Source organism: Lethenteron reissneri, chromosome 37 (assembly GCF_015708825.2).
Source record: "Lethenteron reissneri isolate LAM-NWPU_2019-01 chromosome 37, ASM1570882v1, whole genome shotgun sequence".
Lineage (NCBI taxonomy): Eukaryota > Metazoa > Chordata > Hyperoartia > Petromyzontiformes > Petromyzontidae > Lethenteron > Lethenteron reissneri.
Genome location: NC_083815.1, coordinates 11945655 through 11970306, shown reverse-complemented (window position 1 = coordinate 11970306; position 24652 = coordinate 11945655). Strand labels below are relative to the sequence as shown.

Below are 24652 nucleotides of genomic sequence, written 5' to 3'. Positions count from 1 at the left end.
CTCTCATGCTCACATGTCCTTTGCATTGCACTCTCATGCTCATATGTCCTTTGGATTGTACCTCTCAGGCTCACATTCCCCTTTGGATTGCACTCTCATGTTCACGTCCTTTGGATTGCACTCTCATGGTGCTAATCTTTCATTAACACTGCTGTTGTGCGCATATGCGGGCATGATACTCTTATGCGGCGACGGAAGCGCATTCATGCTAATCTCCCTCCCTAATCCCTCTCTCCCTAATCTCCCCCATTAACACAACTGACGTGCTTACGTCCGTAGATGGAGTTCCTTTCCAGCTCAGACCCTGCTTGCTTGCCCATCGCCACATATATAATCTTGTTGTAACTACTCTCTCGCTGGTTCAGCAGTTCCACTGCTGGATTATATTTTTTCCGCCTAAGGACGACCGCTTGTGTTGCGCCCGAGATGTCGTGATTTATTTTATTTTATACCTACGTGACTTTACCGAAAGAACCGAAGAGTATGGGAATTTAAATTTCAAGCAAGAGCTGAATGTGTCCACTGAAGCGATCAGTCTCGGTGCAAGCCTCAACCGTTGAGTTCTCTCATTTCAGCTGCAAGCTGGGCGTGGAGCCTGTACAGTCCACTTGGAGGCATGAGAAATCCTTTAACAAGAGGTGCCAAGTCCTCACTTCACCCACTGGCCCTTTTGCAAGTTGTCATCATGTCATCAACCCCCAGGACTACGTCACGACTTGCACATTCGACATGGGTCAATACAGTGACATGGCGAGCATCCTGTGCGACAGCTTACAGGCATATGCGGAGGCCTGCCGTGTTGAGGGAGTGAACATTCAGTGGCGTAATGAGACCTTCTGTCGTGAGTCTATATGGAACATATACACCTCACCCGGGATTGTATGTGTGGCCAGTTTACAGTGTTATAACTATTATATTAATGATAGACATACAGAGTACTTACCAATATATATTTCACGTAGACACAAAAGTGCACCTACGTACAGGTTATAAAACGCGCATTAAATTGTATTATGAATGGTGCTGAAGGGATTGAAAGCATATTGCAAGTAGAGATAGCAGCTAAACACAATAACTGTGTTGAGATTTATTATGGTAAACTTTGCTATTACTGTGTAAACTTTAAATATTTGTTTTATTATCAACTGCTTGTTTTATGTTGTGGTTTACATCTTGGGCTGAATTTATATGTTGGCAGAGGAGCACATTCTGCAGTTATTTGGCTAAACCAACTGCTCACATTGTCACAATTTTTCACTGACTTGCTCATTTTTTTTCAGCAATAGGCAAAAAAGCTGATTTCTACATACACATTAATTGGGCCTGATGTTCAGTGCAGAAAGTATTCCAGTCTAACCGTTGCTCGTTGTTGTTGTTAATGTCCATTAGCGCTGTCCTGCCTGGCAAACTCCCACTACACGGATTGTGCCTCGCTTTGCCCAAACACCTGCCTGCACGCAAGCACAGAGGACGACTGTCGGAGCACAGAGGCGTGCACAGAGGGCTGCGTCTGTGACAGCGGCTTTGTGCTCAGCGGCAGACTTTGTGTACCACAGCAGGATTGCGGCTGCTGGGACCATGGAAACATCTACCACACGGTGGGTAGCTCCGCTTTTCCTCTGAACCACCACGAATCCGGCTCCACCCTTTTTTGATGCGCATATGCGTGCGGTGTCATCACCACTGTGCATTTGCCCAGCAACAAAACCTAAAAAAATTATATTCCTATATTAAATTAAACAACTTGTATGACTCTACTCATTGTCCTGTTTTATTAACTGACATTTCAGTTGAGCATACTTATTGATTGTATCCTACGGTTTCAGATCATTTTAGCATTGTATTTCCACAGCTCGGAGAATCCTGGCTGACAGACAACTGTAGTACTCGGTGCAGGTGTATGGGCTCTGAGGATATGGACTGCAATCTGCACAGCTGCATGGCTGAGGAGAGCTGTGCTTTGCAGAACGGGCAATACAAATGTCAGCCTGTCGGTAAGCTCGTTACATGTCTTGCAGTATATATTCTAGGTGTTTAAAGAAAGTTCAATCATATTAAACACCACTTTAAAGAAAGTGCTTAATACAAAATTGGAGATGCTAAGAAAAAAATTGTGCAACTAAAATTTGCTCAACCAATGTAAGATAATTTATATTTGATGGCAAAAGACAGACCATTTTCAGGTAAATAACCACATTTTCTGCTTATTTGGTTATGTGAGAGATGTGGAAATTGCACATTCATTTCCTGCCCACAATGTCGTATAATAACCAAGCCTCAAAATTTCAACTAGGATTTTGAGTTGAGCGCTCCGCCAATACAACTTTAACAGGTCATATACTGTCATGATGAAAATGATGCTGAAGTTAACAATAACTAATTTTCTGCTGGTTTCTGCTGATAAATGAATAAGAAGTCCGCTACATGTAAAGCGCTGCATATAGACGAGTCAGTGTGCTGGTGTGTTTATTTCATTGTCAAGGACTGCTCATGAGACTTTGTCACTTGTTATGCACTTTTCAGGTTTCAGTACTTGCACCATCTCTGGAGATCCACACTATCAGACCTTTGATGGATTGCCTTACAACTTCATGGGCAATAACACTTACGTTTTGGTACAGACCAGTGGCGATAACCCCAACCTCATCCCCATAAGTGTGCGTGGGAAAAACGCCAATCGTCATGGTTTAAGCGACGTCTCATATTTGGATGAGGTTCACGTGAATGTGTTTGGACACGAAATACGTTTTACCAGCAGGGATGATTTTGAGGTGAGAGTTATGTAGACATGCAAGGTAAATGCTGTAATGAGAAGGGTTTCCAGCTTGAACAAGTGCTGAGCATTGCTCAACTCTGTTGGCCCTGAGCCAGTGGTGGAAATTACACATTCCTATGGCAAATGTCAGTCGCCCTATGTAACAATAACTTCACTTCCTATGATGTGGTCATTATTTTTAATGACCCATGAGGGGTAATGGCCTAAGTTGATCCCTAGAGCAGTGCTCTTCAATTGGTGGCTTGTGGGCCACATCTGGCCTCGAACGGCTCTTAGAATGCCCTGCTGAGCATCCCGTGACATCTATTGATACAGATTAGTGAGATGAAAGAGAGATAGATAAGAGAGCTGTATGAATGTAAATGCACTCTAGAGTGTATTGCGTGTACGATACTGAGTATACAAATTTAAACTATACAGCAGTTCATATACATTTGTGATTGACTGCTAACAGCAATTATCTCTTAATGGACTCAGTTACAGCTGTAAAACCACTGGCTCATCGTTGTACTAAATGGAGATGGACTACCACTAAATGGGCGAATGGAATTGTGCGTGACAATATACCGACATCCACACCAGTATGGCAATGACCAATCGCCAGAAACTCTGGCAATTGGGCACATGGAACCAGCCGTAATGAAGTCTCCAGTTGCATAACGAGTGTGGCTGTGTCTGTTTTGCAGTTTGACGGGGTGAGGATGAGGCCTCCGATGTTCCCCAGTGAGGGTTTGTCCATTCAGCAGTCCTCTCACAGGATCATCCTGCAAACCGACTTTGGTCTCACTGTCATCTACGACCGCAGGGAGCATGCAGGTCAGTGCTGTGGTCCTAATGACAGCAAGCTTTCCAAATCATATGTTAGTTTCATGGAATATGCAAGTTAAGTAAAACAATATAGATTAGAAGTTTTCGTGACTGCAGGGATCCATACTCTTTGGTTCTTTCGGTAAAGTCACGTAGGTTGTTTCTTGCTGTGGTTGTCCCACCTGATGAGGGACGCTTGTGTTGCGCCCGAAACGCCGTGATTTAATTTATTTTATACCTACGTGACTTTAAGTAAAACACTCCAAGTTGCCCCATGCTCAAACTTGCATTGGTAGTGCTTGTGTAATGAGTCCACCAGACGACGGTTGAGATGACACACTCTTTATTTTCCACACGCGCTCATGTTGCGTGCGACCACTCCACTCCAAATCCCACCAGGAAGCACCCCGATCTCTCCGCCTCATCCAGTGACATGAACACTCCCCTGCTGGACGTTCACTCTCTCTCACGCCCCGCCTTCTCTTTTCTTTCGTTTGTGACGTTATCTTTAACAGTAACCTGGGATCCCGTGGGTATTCCTACCCCCGGATCGCATACGTATTTAAACTACACTTGTATCTTTATAGCCATTGGTCACAATTTGGTAGTTCTAAGCCACTTGTAAAATATTTATTTTTGTTTGGGAGAGGATAGACTATCCTCAGATAATCACAACTGACTCCAACTTAAGCTCATTACCCGTCATTTAGAGATAATGGGACAGATTTGACAATGGTTTGGGATTTTGACTCTCTTACACAGCCTGGATCTGGCATATTTGACACAGACAGCACTAGTCATTTAAGATAGTACGATTAAGGGCTCTTCATTGGTCATAATTTATAACATATTTACACAAAAACATTTATTTGCCGTAATCCTAAAAAAGTTGGACAAAACTACCATGTTTGTTTGTTGTAGTACAGAGTTAGACTGATGGCCTTAATCTAAGTTGTCTTGTGGTTGTTGTTGTTTGACTTGCATCCCACTGGGATTTTTGCACAGGGTTGGTGTATGGTGATTTTTCTGCAATATTTTGCTGTCTTTTCTTGGATTTTCTGTTTGCACATAGTCACTTTAAGATGTTTTCTTGTTCATGTTTTTGTTTTTTGTTTGTTGCGGTTGCACCCGATTCAAGAGCCGAATGGCTCACAGGGCTATACCTAATAAATGAACTTTTAACTTTGATAAATTAAGATGGCTAAGTTTAAGTTCATTTGAAACCACATTTCAGAACTAGCGGTCAACTCCATGTATTTGTATGGTTTTAGGATTATGTTTTGTCAGAGCCGCTATAAATGTAATGATGATGTTGCACTGTTATTGGGAAAGCCGGGGATTACTATAGCGAGACATGAATACTTTTTACAAATGAAACGCAACACTTGACCTCTTCAGAAGTGTCACAAATTTGTTTTATTAAAATGTATTTCATGCAACACTCCTTGCCAAATTGGCTCCCATCTTGTCTGTTTTGGTAGCCTGTAGCCTGCACACTCACAACGGAGTGAGTTTACATGGAGCTGACCTTTCGATTCTCATAGAAATTGGTCGAATTGCCTCTCAATCCAAACCAGCATGAGGGATGTATGCTTCTCCTTCAATGAACCTGAATCAGTGGTAGAAAATACACATTATAGTGGCAGGGTTTTTCCCAATGCAAATCCCTATTGAATTCCCACAAAATGATACACATTTTGTCTACTCTGGAGGTTTGATGACCTCAATATGTTGAATATTGTTTTGTATGATTTCCATATATTCACGTGTTCATTTATACAAACAGGTGAAACTCTATGAAGCCGTATATAGTTTATAATGTAACATATATTTTCCTAATTCTTCAAATGGATAATAACGTAAGGTTTTTTTTTCTGTATCGTGTCAACAGCTAAATGAGTTTCCCCTTACAGAGAATAGCCAGATACAAATAATGTATGAATACTTTCTTAGATTTATTTTTACCTTTTGTACAAATGCAAACATTTATATGTAACTGCTAAATCCTGTGTTGTATTTTTGTTTGACACGATGCATTATAGATGTGATTATATCCAGCTCTTACATGAATGAGGTTAGTGGATTGTGCGGGAATTACAATGGCGACCCCAACGATGAATATTTTGGACGTAATGGACAGCAAATTCCTTCCATAAAGGCGTTTGGCGAGAGCTGGGCAATGAATGATGCTAGTGAGAACCTGGCGCCTGCTGTGAGGTAAACCACAAGCACCCGCGGCACGGTGGTTGGACACAAGCAGTGTCGGTCTCGTGGGTTTGCAACGTTGCGTCATGAGCATATTTCATAGACTGTACTTGCACATACATGCAAACTAACCAATGTTACTCATATATACACTGTATAAGGGAAAAAAAGATGTCCACATACACAATACATATGTATAACATACACAATCTGCACAATATGCATGTATTGTATGTCTTAACTTGTGTATGTTTTTACTTTAAGCCAATATAAATTCTCCATCTCTGAAGACTCATTAAATGACCCAACCTGCAGTGAGACACAGCTGATCGAACTGCAAGGCATTAGTTCCTGTGGGATGATCAAATATATCGCTGGTCCCTTCCAACCATGCCAAGAGACAGTTTCTCCTGATTCATACTACGAGTGAGTCTAACAAGACACCAATAATGGCCTGCAAAACCACCGACACATTTTGCATGATGGTGCACACCTGCAATACAGAGTTTTGTAGGCAATGATTTATGAATCACATAGATCTTTAAAATTCCTAAACCCACTGAATTCTGAGTTTGCCAGGAGATGGCAGTGCATGACTTGTGTTTGTGTACTCACCTGCCTAAATATTTCCTTGCCATGCTCTAATGTGCATTGGTTTTAACCGGGAACTCACATTTCCTTTCACAAGCAAAGCAATAGAATTGGGTTTGCTTCTCATTGCATAACTATCCTAAAAACAGTATTGTGACTGAGGTTTCTGGATAAAATTATATTGCGAATATGAATTGAAAATAAAACGAATGTTTAAAATGTGCATATACGAAAATTGAGCAGCCAATTACAAGGTAAATACTGTACCTTTGAAAGCAAACCATTCGTATCTGCTTTGATGATTGAGTGATGCTAAGCAGGATTTTTGTAAACATGCTGATCATGTTACTAGCCTGCCCATAGCTAATACTGCATGTCCTTAGGAACTGCTTGTACGACATGTGCGCAAACTTTGGAGACAAGGAGACACTGTGCAACAGCCTGGCGGTTTACACTGCATCTTGTCAGCGGAAGGGCATCACTCCAAGCAACTGGAGGAACTTTTCAGGCTGCGGTAATGTTAAACACTTTTATGATGTTTTATTTGTATTATTTTAGTATTTCCCTTCTACGTGACTTTACCGAAAGATCCAATAATATTAAATACTGCTATTCACCCCTGTGTTCTTTTTTAGATTTTTACACACTTTTATTGAACTTGCCCTGTTGTCTGTTTATATTCTTTCAAACCTTTGACGCTTATGAATATCTTTGGATCTACGAAGCCTAACGAGCTGAAATTTTCTACATAGACTCATCTCGCGTGACAATTCAAGATTTCATTAAAAAAAACGGTCCAAGTCCTGCCTGATCCTAGGCCTGTTCGTGTTTTTTACTTCATTTTAATAATTAATACTCATACATTCTCCCCTTCTTTTTGTAATCTCAAATGGTCATGCCCAGCTACGAGGGAAAACGTCTTGTCCAATCAGAGTGGCCGGTGTGGTTCCCTCTTCCTTAGCGCGAGACTAACAATTAGAATAATTATAATGACTACTATTGCTATTGTTAAAATAATTACATAGTTATACTTGTAATAAATAGGATTATGATTTGCTGTCATGCCGCATTGAGCGAGCAGGTGAAAACCATGATCATGTTTTCAAATGAAATGTCGTAAAGTAAACCCATATTTCTATTGGCAAAATGTTCTTATGATTGTTGATATAAATGCTTTAAATTAAGGTGCTAAATCTGTGCACGTTGATTCAAGTCTCGCCATATGCACTGTTGTCCATATATGCACATTGCTATAGCATCGCAGTCTGTGTGTCTTATCTTTCATAAAGTTCAGTACTTAATGATCTCAAATACGACAAATGTTCTTCTACATGTCATTTCACGACTTTGCTCTAATTGTAATAGCTGCGCTGCTTTCTATCAACCTTTCATTACGTAGACTGTTGTTGTACAGCAATGCGCATGCTCGAGTGGACATTACCTAGGAAAATAAATAGCAGTTAAAATAGTTACAATAATTTTCACGGTAAAAAAATAGGTAATACAAAAGTTTTTTTTCAATACACACACTTTTATTTGCACTCAAACGTTAAAAAAAAATTGGACCCTAGAATTAATCAAATGTGATGTGCTGAATACAAGTGGGTGGCTTCCTTTCGACATCTTTAATTTTATTTATGCAAGTCACCCACTTTTATTCAGCACATCAAATAAATTTAATTCTGGGGTCAAAATAAGAAATTTTCTATGTTTGAGTGTAAATAAGTGTACATTGAAACATTTATTTCTTTACCTTTTTTTTTGCCAAATTTATGCTGACTGGATTTTTGGTGTCATGTCATGAGACAAAACATCCATTTGGATCCCTCGAAAAGCACTATAACCCTTTGCGTCAGAAAATACGGATATCACCGAGTTACCTCTTAGATCCCTTTAAGTAACCTCTGATTCACACAGTATGGGCAGCACTTTTCAATCCACTCAGCCACTCGGAGTAAAATCCATTGCATGACAAGTACATTGATAATTTGAATTCTCGGAGCTGGAATTTCGTCAATTTAAGTGCGGAATGAAATGTAATATGAGGTTTTTTTGTGCAATCCTTATAACTGGGCAGAGGCCATCAACTCTATACATTAACCCAACTTTATCGCGGGTGGCTGCCTGGATTCCAATCCATGTTTTCATCTCCACGCTCTCACCTCCGAGCCACCCAGCCAGCTCCACACCACCACTACTACTGTGTTCTTATTGGCAGTCCCTCACTTTCCAGGGCACCAAGCCCTCATGGCCTGCATTCAGAGCACTATCCATGTGATATATTTAACAAAATGGGTGTTTTAGTTTATAATTGATTATAAGGGGTTTGTAATTAAAAGTCTTTGAGAGGGATTGCTGTATTACAATATATGTTCAGATTGACTCCATTTACAGTAATTAATTTCTCACCAGACCTATCCCTATTCATCTATTAGCAGTTTCTCGGGTACCGCGATGATCCATTTTGAGTAAATGTATGTGTGTATGTTGAACTTCTTTCGCACTGTACATCGCCGACCGTGCTAATCAGAGGTGCAGGGGAAGAACAAACTAAACACAAAAAAGCAGTTCTAAAGAAATTAATCTTAAATCTAGATGTAAATTAATCTAGATTTTATTTGTGAGGCATATCTCTGTAACGAGTGGTCTCCGACACGGTAAGTAAATTTGTAGGTTTATTCAATAGAGTTTGGTACAGCCACAGTCTCCGTCTCTTTATTTTCTTTACGGACTCCACCCTTCGGGTGGCTACGCTGCCCCGCGCCACGTGGCGCTCACCCGCTCTCCGACACACCGCTGGCTGACAGTGCGCCGGGGAGCGACTGAGCGGCTGGAGGACAGCCGCCACGTGGTCGATGGAGATGGCGGGGCAGCAGCAATGGGGCTCCTCTTCAGTCTTCAATCACCGACCCCTTGCGGTGCTCTGTGTCCCGCTTATATCCCCCTCTCGGGACTAAGCCCCGCCTCTGGCCACGCCCTTCCTGGAACGTTCCCGAACGTTCCAGAGGCTTCCCTGGTGGAATTGCCTCTCACCTTTCCCCTAGATGTAAACCCTACTATGGATAAGCCTGGGCTGTACAATTAATGTATGCCCCCCTGATAATCCAGGCGATGGCGCTCTCATTACACCTGTAATGAAACACTTTGGCACCAGGGATGGTGGATCCTGCAGACTTTGTCAGTTGCTGTGATTCTTCTAACCTGCTGTGCTATGGTATTACCAGGTAGGAAATGTGAGCTGATCTATATGTATACATTATTGGGGTTATGCACTCTTATTTATGGGTTTTCTCCAGGTCATCCAGTGTCCTCCCACACGTTTAGTGAACTATTAAAACATCCAAAATGCACGAACCTTCCAAAAATAATCTGGAGACTCGGTAAAGCTTTCTTAGATGTACTGTTACACATTAATACATATTTTCTTAGCAGAGATAAAACGGATATACTACATTACATCCATCTCCTTATGTAAGAGATCTGATATAAACACATGGCACACACTTAGAAGACATGGCAACATATGTTTGCAAAGGCATATCATTCATAACTCGTTTGCATTGTGTGTATGTGTGTGTATGAACGCACAGATGCGGCATGTCCTCCGAACAGCATCTACACTGAGAGCATGAATGCTTGTCCGGCCTCCTGTGGGAATCTCGCTGCGCCTGAGGAGTGTGGCCTGCCCAGAATGGAGGGGTGCCAGTGTGAGCTGGGGTTTGTGTGGAGCGGCTTTCACTGCGTGCCCTTCAGGGACTGTGGCTGTTTTCATGATGACACCTACTATGAGGTAGCAACAACACACACAAAACACACAAGACAATAAAACACTACACTGTTCTAGAGTGTTTTTAGGTCATATACTCTGTGGGTTGTCACATGGTTTCCAATATTAGAAATGTAACCAATAGCAATGATTCTCATGCAAATATAAATGCCCTTCACCTGTTTGTTGGCAGCACCTTGTGGCAGTTATGAACAAGATAAACAGACCACACCGACTACCTTTACACATTGCATTTGTGGTAAACTCTTTCAGAGGTTTTCCATAGCAAGTGGGTTAATTAAACGCATGTTCTTATCCATTCTCTGTGTGCATTTCCCGTGAAGGTGGGCAAGGAGTTTTACTCACCCCAGTGCAGTAGTCGGTGCCAGTGTGTGAACACGGACACAGTTATATGCAGAAACAAGGGCTGCAACGTAGAAGAAGTTTGCTCCATCAGCAACTACACCTTTGGCTGTTTCAATCGTGAGTCTCGAAGGACACTGTTCCACCTCTCATCATACTCCATGTAGAAAGCAAATGTGCATATTTTTATGTAACCCTCTTAAGACGAGTTGATTAAATATGGCTAGTCCAGTTTATTCTCAAATGCAACACTCACATTCAAATTCTGAAAAAAGGTGCGACTCTCAGGAAGACTTCCCGAAACTATTGAGCACTTATTTGGTGCTTGCAGATTATAGTTTTACGAAACATTGATTCTACTCCAATAGCTAGACAATGAGTATCAAATAAACCCTTATAATGTCAAAAAAATCTGTGGAGAAATTGGTTTAAGTTAAACGTTATTATATTTCAATGTTCACTGATTTACACTTGAAAGGTAGATAGTGATGATTTCATCCATAAAATAGCCGATTCACAATAACAATGGATGCATACCTTTTTCCCCATAATGCAGTTAGACATTGTTGTTGGATCATTTGATATAAATGTGTAATAATCCTTCTGAGACGGCTTCGGAATCAGTCCTTTTATTTCCACTCCACAATACACTTGCTCACTCACTCTCCGTTGCTGGCAGACAACTGAGAGAGGACAGACTTCGCACTATGTCCCCACCGCGCACGTGGCACCCAGAGCCCCGTCCGCGTGTGACCCTGCTATTGTCAATTACCGTCTCCTCCCGATCGTTCTCTCTCCCTCTCTCTTAATACCTCCGTCACGTGGTCCCCCCAGCCAATCGTTCATGGACAGCTTCGACCATTCTCGATGGTTCCCTGTCAATCCCGGGACCACGCCCCTCATCCGGCTCCCCATTTGCTGGGGCCCCGAATGGCTAGGCCAATCACTCCTGATGACATGTCGTGATGACGCCTGGGCCATGGTCCCTATCTCAACCCTTATTGGCTACAAGCAGGACCGGCAAGCCAATCCCCACGTGAACCCTCTATGGCTGTTATTACATCACCCCCCCCCCCCCCCCCCCGGTGAAAAAATGTAGCCGTCTCGGCTGGGAAAGGGTGAAGAACCAATTCCGCAACGTCTTATTAGGGCACCAAGGTAAGTTTAACAATTCGAGGGTGAACCAGCGTTCCCGCGCCTAACAACATTTAAAACAGTCACCCTTAATAAAAAATCACAACATACATTAGGGCGCCCCTGCAGCGCAGTAACGACAGGGAAATCAGCGAAACGATCAAACGCTAACGAAACGGAAGAGATTTTGACCGCGTCCGCGACGCGGGACCCTCTCCGCTCCCAGCGCAAGGTCGCTTTGCTTCCGGATGGACAGGAGGTGGCAGGCTCGAAGAAGAAGTCGGTTGTTGGTGCTTGGTCACGTCCAGGGCGGGCCCCGTCGGAGGGGGGGCAGCGGGGGCTTCCTCAGCCATCAGAACCTGTTCATCTGCAGGAGGCACAACACAGTCCCCCTTGGGATCAACGGGCGTGTCAAGCGGCGTAGTCGGCCCGGCAGAACCCGGCAGGTCAGCTATTGGGGATGAAGGACCGACACGCGCGTCAACATAGGGTTTAAGTCGCGAGGAATGAACATACCACCGACGTTTACCGTATTGAACGCGAATACTTTGCGAGTTCCGAACATCTACCAGCGTCACAGGCCCCCGCCATGGCCTTATGCAGTTTAGGGGATGTGCCCGCTGGTACCTGGGGGCAGTGGAGCCACGCCAGGTCTCCCACCGACCAAGGCATGCGAGTATGCGATCGACGCGCATACTGTTCGTTCCTTGCCTGAGCACGGGCCGTCGCGCACCGGGCAGCCTCTCGCGCCTCCGTTACTCGTTCAAGCGAGTCACGCACGTGGTCAGGCAGGGAGCGGGACGGTTGTTTACTCGGCGTACCCAATTGCACATCGATGGGTGGAACATTTTCACGGCCATACATCAAAAAAAATGGTGAGTATCCCGTGGACGTATGCGGAACCATGCGGTATGCCGCCAAGACGCCTGGTATGTGCAGGTCCCAATCGGTTTGCTTTTCACTGACCGTGTGACAAAGCATAGCCGAAAGGGTACGGTTGAACCGTTCCACCATACCATCTGTTTGTGGATGGTATGGGGAGGTGCGAACTTTCTTTGTACCTAGCGCGTCACAAACTTCCCTAAGCAATTTAGAGGAGAAATTCCGGCCTTGATCTGTGAGAAGCCTTTCAGGTGCCCCCTTGTCCATGACATACCCGTTCAAGAAAGCGTCGGTGATGGACGCTGCCGTTTGGTCGGGTAGAGGCCAGGCCATCGGCCATCGAGAAAAATATTCCACCCCGACCAGAAGGTATTTATTGCCCCTAGCCGACGGGGGAAACGGCCCCAGAATGTCGAGAGCCACCAATTCGTTGATACGGGACACTTCAATGGAACGCAACGGTGGTACATAGTGGTTCCGAGGCGGCTTCCTCTTCGCGCAATCATGGCACGAGCGAACAAAATCATTGATGTCTGCCGTCATACCGGCCCAAAAAAAATCCTTTTGCATCGCGGCCACAATCTTTTGGACGCCGAGGTGCATCAACTTATCAGCGTGCAGAGCACGGAGCAGGTCGTAGCGAAGCGAAGTAGGAACCACCAAGCGTGGTCGGTCAGACAACCCGTCGGTACACATTAACAAACCTGACTTACCCCGGAACATCTGCCACTTCCAGCCAGCCAATTGCGATTTCTGTTTCCCAACCAATTTACGTAGCGGAGACAGCGAGGCATCGGCCTCCTGCTCGCGCAACCAGACCGCGTGCGGCAGCCGTAAGGTATCATCGGTGTCCACCGACACCTGCTGGTCCTCCCCCTTCGCTTTCGCCCCTGCGTCGTCCTCATTCGCTATCGCCCCCATGACCGGGCAGGGCGACGTGGGCGGTGCGGCACAGCGGTGCGTGCCCGTCAGGCAAGTGCACGGAGGAACGGGCGGCAGCCTTGAGAGCGCATCAGCGTTCGCGTGACGGGCCCCCTTTCGGTATGTTATATCGAAGGAAAATTCCTGTAATGATTCCAACCACCGGGCCAATTGGCCTGACGGCTGATCCAATTTGAGGGAATATTTCAAAGCCGCATGATCAGTGCGGACCAGGAATTTCCGTCCATACAGGTACGGCCGGTACAATCGAACAAAATGGACAATCGCCAAAAGTTCCCGCCTTGTGACGCAATATCGCAGTTTCCGCAGGGGACAGAACCCTGCTGCCGTACGCCACCACCCTCTCAACCCCGTCCTTACGTTGCGACAAAACGGCCCCAATGCCGATATCACTAGCATCCGTATCAAGGATGAACGGCTGCGAAAAATCAGGGTAATCTAACGTAGGCGCCGTGGCGAGGTGGTCCCAAAGTGCCATAAAGGAACTTTCTTCCTCTGCCCCCCATTTAAACCTTTGATTTTTGCCAGTCAGAACGTGTAATGGTTTTGCCAACGTCGCAAAGTTCTTGACGAAGCGGCGATAATAGGAAGCGAATCCAATAAACCGCTGAACATCACCCACCGAGGTGGGTGTGGGCCACTCCCGTACACACTTCGTTTTCAGAGGGTCAGTGGATACACCGTCCGAACTGACAATATGACCCAGGTAACGGACGGAGTGTTGCAGAGGGTGGCATTTCTTGGGTTTAAACTTAAGGTCAGCCGCACGCATTCTTTGAAAAACTGTCTCAAGGCGTTGGAGATGTTCCTCGAACGTGCGGCTAAAGACAATTATATCGTCTAGATATATGAGGCACGTTTCCCACTGCAGTCCTGCCAACACCAATTCCATGAGTCGCTGAAACGTGGCCGGAGCCGCGTTCAGGCCCATCGGCAACCGATTAAATTCGAAAAGACCTTGCGGCGTGCGGAATGCCGTTTTGGCTTTTGACTCGTCATCAAGGGGAAGCTGCCAGAAGCCCGAGGACAGGTCAAGGGTGGAAAAGAATTTAGCACCCGATAAAGCATCCAATGAGTCATCCATCCTCGGTAAGGGGTACGCGTCCGCTACCGAAATTTTGTTCAATCGGCGTAAATCAACGCAAAACCTCGTATCACCATCTTTCTTCTTAACCAGAACGACGGGCGCGCCCCAAGGGCTGTTGGACGGCGAAATAATATCCGCCGCCAGCAAATCATCTACTGCGCCACGCACGTGTTCCCTTTCCACCGGGCTCATGCAGTGGGGGTGCATACAGACGGGAGGTGCCGCACCGGTTTCAATATGGTGCGACAAAAGCGACGTGCGGCCGAGGTCCAAATCATTTTTGCTGAACACATCAGCGTACTGCAGCAACAGCGAACGCAAGGCGTTCCTATGTTCATTTGACAAGGAAGAATTCTCTCCGCATAAATCCGCGATCCAGCGTTCTTGTGAACGATCATGCGGAGGCCCATCCGCGGGCATCCGAGCACGCGGTTGTTTGTCACAAGAGGCAAAATCGGTAGTGACGTGAGCCAGCACCGATCCCTCCGGAACAACAACGCGGTCAGGTCCCCCATTCAAGACCTGTATGAAAGGTGCCTGACCTGGGCGCACGATCGTTTGTGCCGCCGCCAAAGAAAAAGATTTCGATACGGAATTCGATGGGGATAACAGGCACGCCCTTCGCATCCCTTCCCATTTGAAGCGGTTTTCGGTAACGCAGCGGGATAAGCATTTGCGCTCCCGATGGAACCTCCACCGTAGCCGCCACTACAGCAGTAACTGCGTTACCTGTAGGCGCCTTTGCCAGCAGGGAAGGCAGGAACGCCATCCTACGACCCCCCGGCATTTCCAAACAGTCCTGGTCGACCCGTATTCTCAACGGCATCCGGCGCAGGAAATCCGTACCCAACAAGCATGGAACAGCTAGCGAGCGAGAAATTAACACAGGTCCTGCGGCGGTAATATTTCCGATAACGATGCTCACATCCACCTGTCCGCAGATACCCATGCTCCCCCCATTGGCGGCAACACACGCATCATTAACCTTGCGTATCCGCGACGCAGGAATAGACAACAAATGAAAAATAACATCCGAAATGATGGTAGCCGATGCGCCAGTGTCCACCAAGATATGGACGTCAACGCCGTTGATGGTACCTCGTACCGTCGACGAGCCCGACGCCGCAGCCACTATCCTGCGAGCCAATTTCTTCCACTGTGTGGCAGAGCGTGTCAACGGAGCAGGAGAAGTAAAATTATCTTTAGGAGTGTAGGGAGAAGTGCGAGTGGATGAGTGATGTGACACGACCTGCCGGGTGTCCCGATTTGTGCCGACTCGCCCGAGGTTGTTGCAGCTCCGCAGCAAGTGGAGGAGATGGAGGTCCCCTTGGCGGAAGAGGCGACGGCAGAGGTCGGCAGCGGCAGTCACGGGCGAAGTGGCCCCGTCTGCCGCACTTGAAACACGCGGCCGACGTCGGCCGATGGTCGGACGACCCGGCCCTCGCACGCGGCCGGCCCATGTAGTCGCTCCGCTGGTCACGCAGCCGCCGTCCCTGAATCCTATGCGGGACAGCAGCAGCCAGCATGTCGTCGTCGCCCGAGTCGTCGGAGCAGTGGACAACCAGTCGCGGAGACCACCCCAGAGGCGGCCCGTCGATCTCGGGTTTCCCCGTCCACGCCGCCATCTGGTCCCAACGCTTGATATTAAACTTAGCGTCCAGGCAGCGCGCCACCCACCACGATGAAAGCGGTTCGTGGCCGCACACTGGTAGAGAGATGTTGAGCTCCTGGGACAACTCCAGCATGCGGGAAAGGATGAGCGGATCCAAGTGCTCGGCCGTTGCGTCGGGGTAGGCAGCCATGGCCATCGCCATCAGCGCCCCCCGATAGGCCAACGGCGATTCTTCCAGTGCTCGGCGACGTGACATAAATTTTCTGGTGGCCGATGTCGGCGGGTCGTAAAATTCCGCCATCTCTGTGAACGCATCCCGCAGTGTCTTCTTCTTGGACGCTGGGATGGAGCGGAAGACTCCCAGAGACACATCATCGAGCAGCGTAGGTAGCGCTCCCAGCGCTTCTTCCTCCGTCCAGTTGACAGATCTAAAAGCTGACTCGAAGCGCCAAGTAAAAGCACTCCAATCGCCCCCGGCGATAAATTCTTTTATTTGTGGAAGGCGATGTCCGCGGTGGCAGGCGCGTGCCGTGGGCGTCTCCGACTGCCGTTCCCGCTCCCCACTCGGTGCAGACAAAATGGCGTCCGGCGGCCGCGTGGTGGTGGGCGCGCCCAAAATGGCGGCCGACGACTCCGGCGCAGCCGCCCCACTCAAGACGATGGCGTCCTCCCGCGTGGCAGGAGCAATGGCGGGACCGGATTCCGTAGCAGGACCCCTTCCCGCGGCGTCCAGCTGATCGGCGATCTGGCGACCCACGGCTGGTGAGGACGCCACCACGGTCACCAGGCTTAGCAGAATGGCGCGCAACGACTCAATCTGCTCCACCATCAGCCGCCATTCGTCTCTCGGTCCTGCGGTGGTCGCATCCTCCCCCGGTCGACGCTGAGAGGCGTCGAGGCGAGTGTCATCGGCAGGCAGCACAAGAGCTGTAGCTCCCAACAGCTCATGTTCATCCGTCTCGACCTCTTCCTCCGATAGAGGCACGGGCAGGTTCTTTTTTCTGGGGTGCTTAGACATCTTGACGATCGTCCAAACAGTCGCAGAATTACTTCTGACACCAATGTAATAAACCTTCTGAGACGGCTTCGGAATCAGTCCTTTTATTTCCACTCCACAATACACTTGCTCACTCACTCTCCGTTGCTGGCAGACAACTGAGAGAGGACAGACTTCGCACTATGTCCCCACCGCGCACGTGGCACCCAGAGCCCCATCCGCGCGTGACCCTGCTCTTGTCAATTACCGTCTCCTCCCGATCGTTCTCTCTCCCTCTCTCTTAATACCTCCGTCACGTGGTCCCCCCAGCCAATCGTTCATGGACAGCTTAGACCATTCTCGATGGTTCCCTGTCAATCCCGGGACCACGCCCCTCATCCGGCTCCCCATTTGCTGGGGCCCCGAATGGCTAAGCCAATCACTCCTGATGACATGTCGTGATGACGCCTGGGCCATGGTCCCTATCTCAACCCTTATTGGCTACAAGCAGGACCGGCAAGCCAATCCCCACGTGAACCCTCTATGGCTGTTATTACAAATGTATGAGACCCTTTGAATATTGTGGGGGTTACGTTCTTGGAAAGTGTCGCGAAAGGGGAAACCGCGGTATTCAATACTCAAGCCTGACCTAAATAATGTGGTAAAGCAAATGACAACTAAAAATAAGACGCATCACAATTGAAATAAGTACTGAACTGCATGTCATAAAATAAAGTAATTGACATAAACAGGTAAAAAGCCTGTACAGAAAACGGAGGTACTCGGAAAACCTACCGGCTGCCTTCAGAGATTTGTTCATGAAGCCATCCAGATATATAAACACAGACACAACTTAAACCGAGAGGATGGGTACAAACTGAGCAATCATTGGAAGAACGTTATTAACCAGGTAAAGTCTTAACTGACTGTGATGTTTCCATCCAACCTGCCTATGTCAGCTGTTATGTCGACTCTGTGTCTTTCTTTCTATGTCTCTCTCTTAGATCTCTCATGCTCACAGGCCCTTTGGATTACACCCGTTGGGTTGCACTCCCTCGTCGAGGAGGCCGCTCTTCTCCTTTTTTATAGTTACATGATAGTTTCCCACATTAACATCATGCTAATCTCTCACATTAACATAGCCACTTCCGTGCCCTCTAATTTATCACATTAACATCACGCTAATCCCTCACATTAACATAGCCACTTCCGTGCCCTCGTCTAGGAGGCCACTCTCCTAGCTTACTTTACATGCTAATTTCTCACAATAACATCATGCTAATCCCTCACATTAACATAGCCACTTCCCAAAAAAAACTCTTATGAACATTAATGATGTTTGTGCTCGTGCACAACTGCCAATGTAGTCCCTTAACGTTTTGTCCAACTAGGCTACTGGAATGTGCTGCTACGCTTCAATTGCACAACTCGTTCTTTCCTACCAAGGAGTTTTCAAAATAGTTTTTCTGGAGAAGTGTATTTACTAAAAGTAGTGTCAAAGAATCTGTCGATATGCTTGTTAATGCTCATATTCGTGGCATTCTGAAAGGAGGAAAATGGTTAGTTTTATTTTCTTAGGTCACCATCAACAGAAGTGAGCAATTGTGACCGAGTGAACTAAGATAAGGAGACCGCAATTCCCTTCTTCAGAAAATGCTGTGATAGTTTTTTCACATAGACCACGTGCTCTGTACGTATCTGAATGATGTTTTAAACTTAAGGAAGCAAATGCAATCGTACAGAATGAATCCATTGATAACTGCGAACAACCCATCGGCTGTGTTGCAGTGGACGCTTGTGATTCCAGCCCATGTCTGAATGGAGGAACCTGCACAGACAACGGTCGAGATTTTGAGTGCCACTGTCCACCCACACACAGTGGGATCGTTTGTGAACATCCAGGTACGTGCATAGAATAAGCCAACACTTATAACATTCTCTTGCTGCAGTATCTGTATATGTAACAATACCATGCATGAAAGGTTTCTCACACTTGAGATGTTAAAAAAATATGTACTACAGGCACAAACACTTGGATAAATATATTTGAATCTTTAAATATCCAAGTCTGCTGGGATTATCGATTAGATTAAATCATTGATTAGAAAGATGTATCATGATATGTAGGTATGTAAGACAAGCTTGTACTTGCTGTTGAGTGATATTGATGGAGTCATTTGTCGTTTAACTATAATTTAATGTATATATTTTGGCATGTTTCTATTTTCTCTTTGTTATGATTTATGGTTAATCAGGCCTCCATTGAGAAATAAATGTCTCTCGTATGTATGTTGAACCTCTTTCGCACTGTACGTAGCCAGCCATGCTAATCGGAAGTGGGGCAGAATGACAACAAACTAAACACAAATAGCAGTTAAATTAAATCATATCACATACAATATCAGATAAGTTTTAAAATGTCCTATTGATCATTTTCGTGTTTCTCAATTCTGATCAAGTGTGGGATTTGTATGTAGTGCAATGACATCATTAGACCTTTCTCCTGCATGGTAATTATGCCATAGTCTGCACCCCTGAAATGGTTCAGGGAAGCGCAATTCGTCTCTTGAGAACTGCTACTGTTTGCATTTTGGTTGAATAGTAAGGATTGTTTCTGCCAATATTGACAGTCAATGGAATTGACGCATCACAACATCATTTGTGCCCCAGTTGTTCCCTGTTTATGTCGCATTATATTGCTGTACTTGATCTGCACTGGTTATATTATGCTGCGTGTGCTAATATTACAGTTGTATACGAATATGAAGCTGTGCCAAATGCTTGCATTAAATCGACTTTTTTTTGCACTTAAGGGAATACACCACCACTCAACACTGTCACCATCGTCATCATAGTGGTCTGCACTGTTGGTGGAATCATTTTGATCTCCGTGACCATTGTACTTGTCAGGTTCCGCCATGGGAGGTAAGTCCATTATTGATCAGAATGAAATGTACTTGCATTCATTTCTGGGGACGTTATTAGCAACAAAGTATTTCATTTATAATGCCTAAATATGGCCGAATCTCCAGACGATCTGTGAGAGATAGGGCAAGCACTGGAGAGGTTAAAGGATATATAAGGGGTGTGTGATGGTGACTTGTGTCCAGGGCACCCGAAGAAAAGGAAAGGCCTGATTGGGAGAAATTGCTCCCCTGATCTGTACTCGAATGGTGAGATGTTATTGGAATTCTGCGCTAGTCACGGAATGTCAATAACAAACACCATGTCTGAACACAAGGATGCTCATAAGTGTACTTGGTACCAGAGCACCTTGGGCTGAAGGTCAATGATTGATTTGTGGACACTCGGGTTAATGGAGGGGCAGAGCTTTAAACTGATTACCACCTGGTGGTAAGTTGGATCCGATGCTTAGGCCACCGACCAAATAGACGCGGAAGGGCCAAACGAATAGTGCGGGTTTTCTGGGAACATCTGGCGGAAGACCCAGTGCAGAAATATTTTACCTTCCACCTCCAGGGGATATTGTGGACATTGAGTCCGAGTGGACGGTGTTGAGGACTGTGGATGCAGCTGTGAAAAGCTGTGGCCTGAAGGCAGTTGGTGCTTGTCAAAGCGGCAACCATAGGACCCACTGTTGGACACCGGTGCTGAGGGAAGCTGCTAAGTTGAAGGAGGCTTTCCGAGCTAAGCTTGAAAAAAGGTCTCCCGACTCGATTGAGAGGTGCTGGCTTGCCAAGATGGCGGCAGCTGCAACAGTCGCTGAAACGAAAGCCCGGGCGTGGGAGGAGTTTGGAGAAGCCATGGAGAGGGATTACCGGGCAGCCTCAAAGATGTTCTGGCAAACCATCTGATGTCTTAGGCGAGGTTGACGGGACGTCGCCCAGGCTGTTTTCAGTAAGGGTGGTGTAGCATTGACCTCAACTAAGGAGATAATCGGGAGGTCGAAGGAACACTTTGAGGAGCTCTTCAACCCGGTGGACATTCCCACCTCTCGGAAGGCAGCCCTGGAAACAGCTGGGGGGTTCGGATCCATCACGGCTGCTGAAGTCGCTGCGGTGGTCGAGGACCTCTGTAGCGGCAAGGCTGCTGGGGTGGACAAGATTCGCCCAGAGTTGTTGAAAGTACTGGAAAGTACTGTGTTGGAGTGTCGTGGTTAACATGCCTCTTCAATGTTGCATGAAAGGTGGGTACAGTACCTCTGGATTGGCAAACTGGGGTCGTGGTTCCCATTTTTTTTTAAAGGGGACCAGAGGGTGTGCTCCAACTACAGAGGGATCACACTCCTCAGTGTCCCAGGTAAAGCCGATGCCAGTGCTGGAGAGGAGGCTCCGCTTTGTGGTCGAGCCTCAGATTCAGGAGGAACGATGTGAATTCCGTCATGGTCATGGAACAATGGACCAGCTTTTTTCCCTCTTACAGATATTTGAGGGGTCATGGGAGTATGCTTCCCCAGTCTACCTCTGCTTTTTAGACTTGGAGAAGGATATGACCGTGTTCCCCACAATGTTTTGTGGGAGGTGCTGCGGGAGTATGATATTCTGGTGCCACTTTTGTGCGCTATCTGGTCGCTATATTCCTGGAGTGAGAGCTGTATCTGTACTCTTGGTGTTAAATCAAAGTCGTCCACTGTGGGTGTTGGACTCCACCAGGGGTGCATCTTGTCTCCACTTGTTAGTGATTTTTTATGGACAGGATATCACGGTGCAGCCAAGGTATGGAGAGTATCCAGTACGGAGCCATCAAGGTGGCATCACTGCTTTTTGTAGATTAAATTGTTCTCTTAACTTTTTCAGTCTGTGATTTCGAGCATGTATTTAAACTTTTTGATGCCTAATGTGAAGCAGCTGGGATGAGAATCAGCACCTCCAAATCTAAGGTCATGGTTAGTGGATTGTTTTCATACAGGTGAGGGGAAAACCGCTGCCCTTAGTGGAGGAGTTTAAGTACCTTGGGGTATTTTTTGCGAGTGGTAAGTGGGAGCAGGAGATCGGCTGGCGGATCGGTGCAGTGTCTGCAGTGTTTCGGGCACTGTACCATTCTGTGGTAGTGAAGTGGGAGCTGAGTTCTCGAACAAAGCTCTCGGTTTACAGTTCGATCTACCTATAGTCATGAGCTTTGGGTAATGACCGAAAGGATGAGATCGGGGGTACAAGGGGCCAAAATTAGTTTTTCCGCAGGGTTTCCGGGCTCACTCTCCATTATAGGGTGAGGAGCTCAGTAATCTGGGAGAGCCTCAAAGTTGAGCTGCTACTCCTCCGGATTGAGAGGAGCCAGCTGAGGTGGTTAGGGCACCTGGTAAGGAGCCCCCCGATAGATTTCCCCTGGAACTCTACCGAGCACGTCCCACACGGCAAAGACCCGGGGGCCGGCCCAGGATACGCTGGCGGGACTATATTGCTTGGCTGGCCTAGGAACGCCTGGGAATTCTCCAGGTTGAGCTCAAGTCTGTTGCCAGGGAAAGGAAGGTCTGGACCACCCTACTCAACATGCTGCCACCGCGACCCTCACCAAGACAAGTGGATTGAGAAATGAATGAACAAACACTTATATATCTGCTTATAATGTAGCCTACTGGAATAGCACTGACACCTTTGTTTTGGCAGGAAACACATGAAGCTCGAAGAAGTATATGACACTAAATCAAGTGCATCTTCCGAGGATGGCAATTTCAATTACCGTCATGAAGATGTTGTAAACAGTGACGTGTGGGCTGCTTACATCAAAACAAATGATACAGGGATATTAAAGGTGCCAGATATCACATCTAGTGCCTTCTAGTAGGTACAGTATTTGTGACTTCGTATAAGGTGGGCTCATTATGAGAGCCATATTGGTCCAGTAAAGCTGGACAAGGCTATGTGAAATACATACGAAATTATTTAGAAAATGATGAAGCCTGCCGATTCAAGTTACTGGTAATTAATAGTAATTAATAGTGTCTATAATGTAGTAAATGCGTATATTCGCATTTCCATGACAGTTATAACAAATCTTCAGTAATTACAATCAATTCAACTGTATACATGTACTCTCACAATGGAAAAGCAAATTACGTGGCTCAAGTCGTGCATCAATATATTGTAATAAACGAACTATATCATTTGTGCCTGTGTGTATATATTTTTATTGATACTTTGCTGTCAAAGTTGTGAACACTGAGACAGCTTATATTTTCATAGTTTTTGGTTGATCCATGCCCTATCAGGCGTAATCACCAGCAAAACATCGTAGTCAATTTGTAAATGTGGGTTACTCTCCAAAACACAACCGGTGTGCTGAAAAAATAACTAATTGGCATGTTTTGTTTACGTGTAGGGTTTAACGACACGTGTTTCCACGATCTAACCCAAAAAAACCTCTTATGGATAATATTTGTCGTGTAAGCATGCGTGTTAAACGGGTCTTGTATATCATGGGACCTCCTTTGCCAGTACCAATATAAGATGATAGGTTTTTCCCCTTTTTCTGGCAACAAAACAGGTGTTAAGATATTAAAACACCAAACTGAAACCTTTTACAAGGAATCATGTCTGCATTAACCACAATACTTGTGGTCAGAATGCAAACAAAAAACATACTCTGATAATATATGCATTGTCCTTGAAACTGATTGGTCCACACCTCTGGTCTAAACACCATTTGAGACGAGGCTCAAAAGAAAGCTGGTCCACACCAGAGACAGCTTCATCACAGTCAATTAAGACTTTAACTGGTTAATAACGTCCTTCCAATGATTGCTCAGTTTGTACCCATCTTCTCGGTTGAAGTTGTGTCTGTGTTTATATATATGGATGCCTTCTCTCTCCCCCCTACTGCCGAGGTCTATATAAGCTCGTGCCACAGCAGATCTCTCGCATTCTTCAGCAGTTTTATCTTGCTGTGGTTGTCCCACCTAATGACGATTGTGTGGTGCCACGGCCGCGGAGCAACTCCACCAATGCCGCCATCCACACGAACACACGCACACCCCCACTAAACACACACATGCACCCACGTAGGGTCTCGTGGGGGGTCACCTGGTACCATGTCGGGGATTTCCCACGGTTTCCCAGTGCCAGGAGATTGGTCGACCCCCCCCCCCCCAGGCCGGATTACATGGCGGCCCCCCTAAAATCAACGTTAAAAAGTCGTAGGGGCGCATAGAGCTTTACAGGCTGGCTACGATGAAGCATACATGACACGGGAGGTGGGGCCTCAAGGCAAACACCCTGCGGGCAGTGTAAACAGTGGGGTGGGAGGGAAAACCCCTGGGCACATAGGAGGCGGCTTTAAGAGAGAGACCTAGGGAATTACCTTGGTCTCTCGAATCAGAGATGAGGAACGCAGATACAGGGACAATGGAAAGGGGGGGGGGCCGTAACGGCCAGAGCGTTCAAAACGGCCGGTAAAAAGCACTCGATTTGACGCGCAGGATGACATCCCACTCTACTCCTCTCCACACACTCACCTGCCTCTCCCCTCATCACACGACTTACCTCAACAAACTCACCTGTCTCTCTCCTCTCATCCCATTCTACTCCCCTCCACAAACTCACCCATCTCTCCCC

The 24652-nt window shown here is 46.4% G+C and overlaps 1 protein-coding gene across 1 annotated transcript in view; it reads left to right on the top strand.

Moving 5' to 3' along the window:
- Positions 1-23207, top strand: part of LOC133351319 (IgGFc-binding protein-like) — a 117793-nt gene extending 94586 nt beyond the window's left edge. The window contains 13 exon segments of the mRNA XM_061566418.1: positions 576-841; positions 1390-1598; positions 1853-1994; positions 2524-2771; positions 3463-3592; positions 5626-5800; positions 6053-6214; positions 6763-6893; positions 9970-10169; positions 10490-10628; positions 18930-19043; positions 19955-20066; positions 22709-23207. Coding sequence (XP_061422402.1) covers positions 576-841; positions 1390-1598; positions 1853-1994; positions 2524-2771; positions 3463-3592; positions 5626-5800; positions 6053-6214; positions 6763-6893; positions 9970-10169; positions 10490-10628; positions 18930-19043; positions 19955-20066; positions 22709-22883 — 2203 coding nt within the window. The 3' untranslated portion in view covers positions 22884-23207.
- The last annotated feature ends 1445 nt before the right edge of the window (positions 23208-24652 follow it).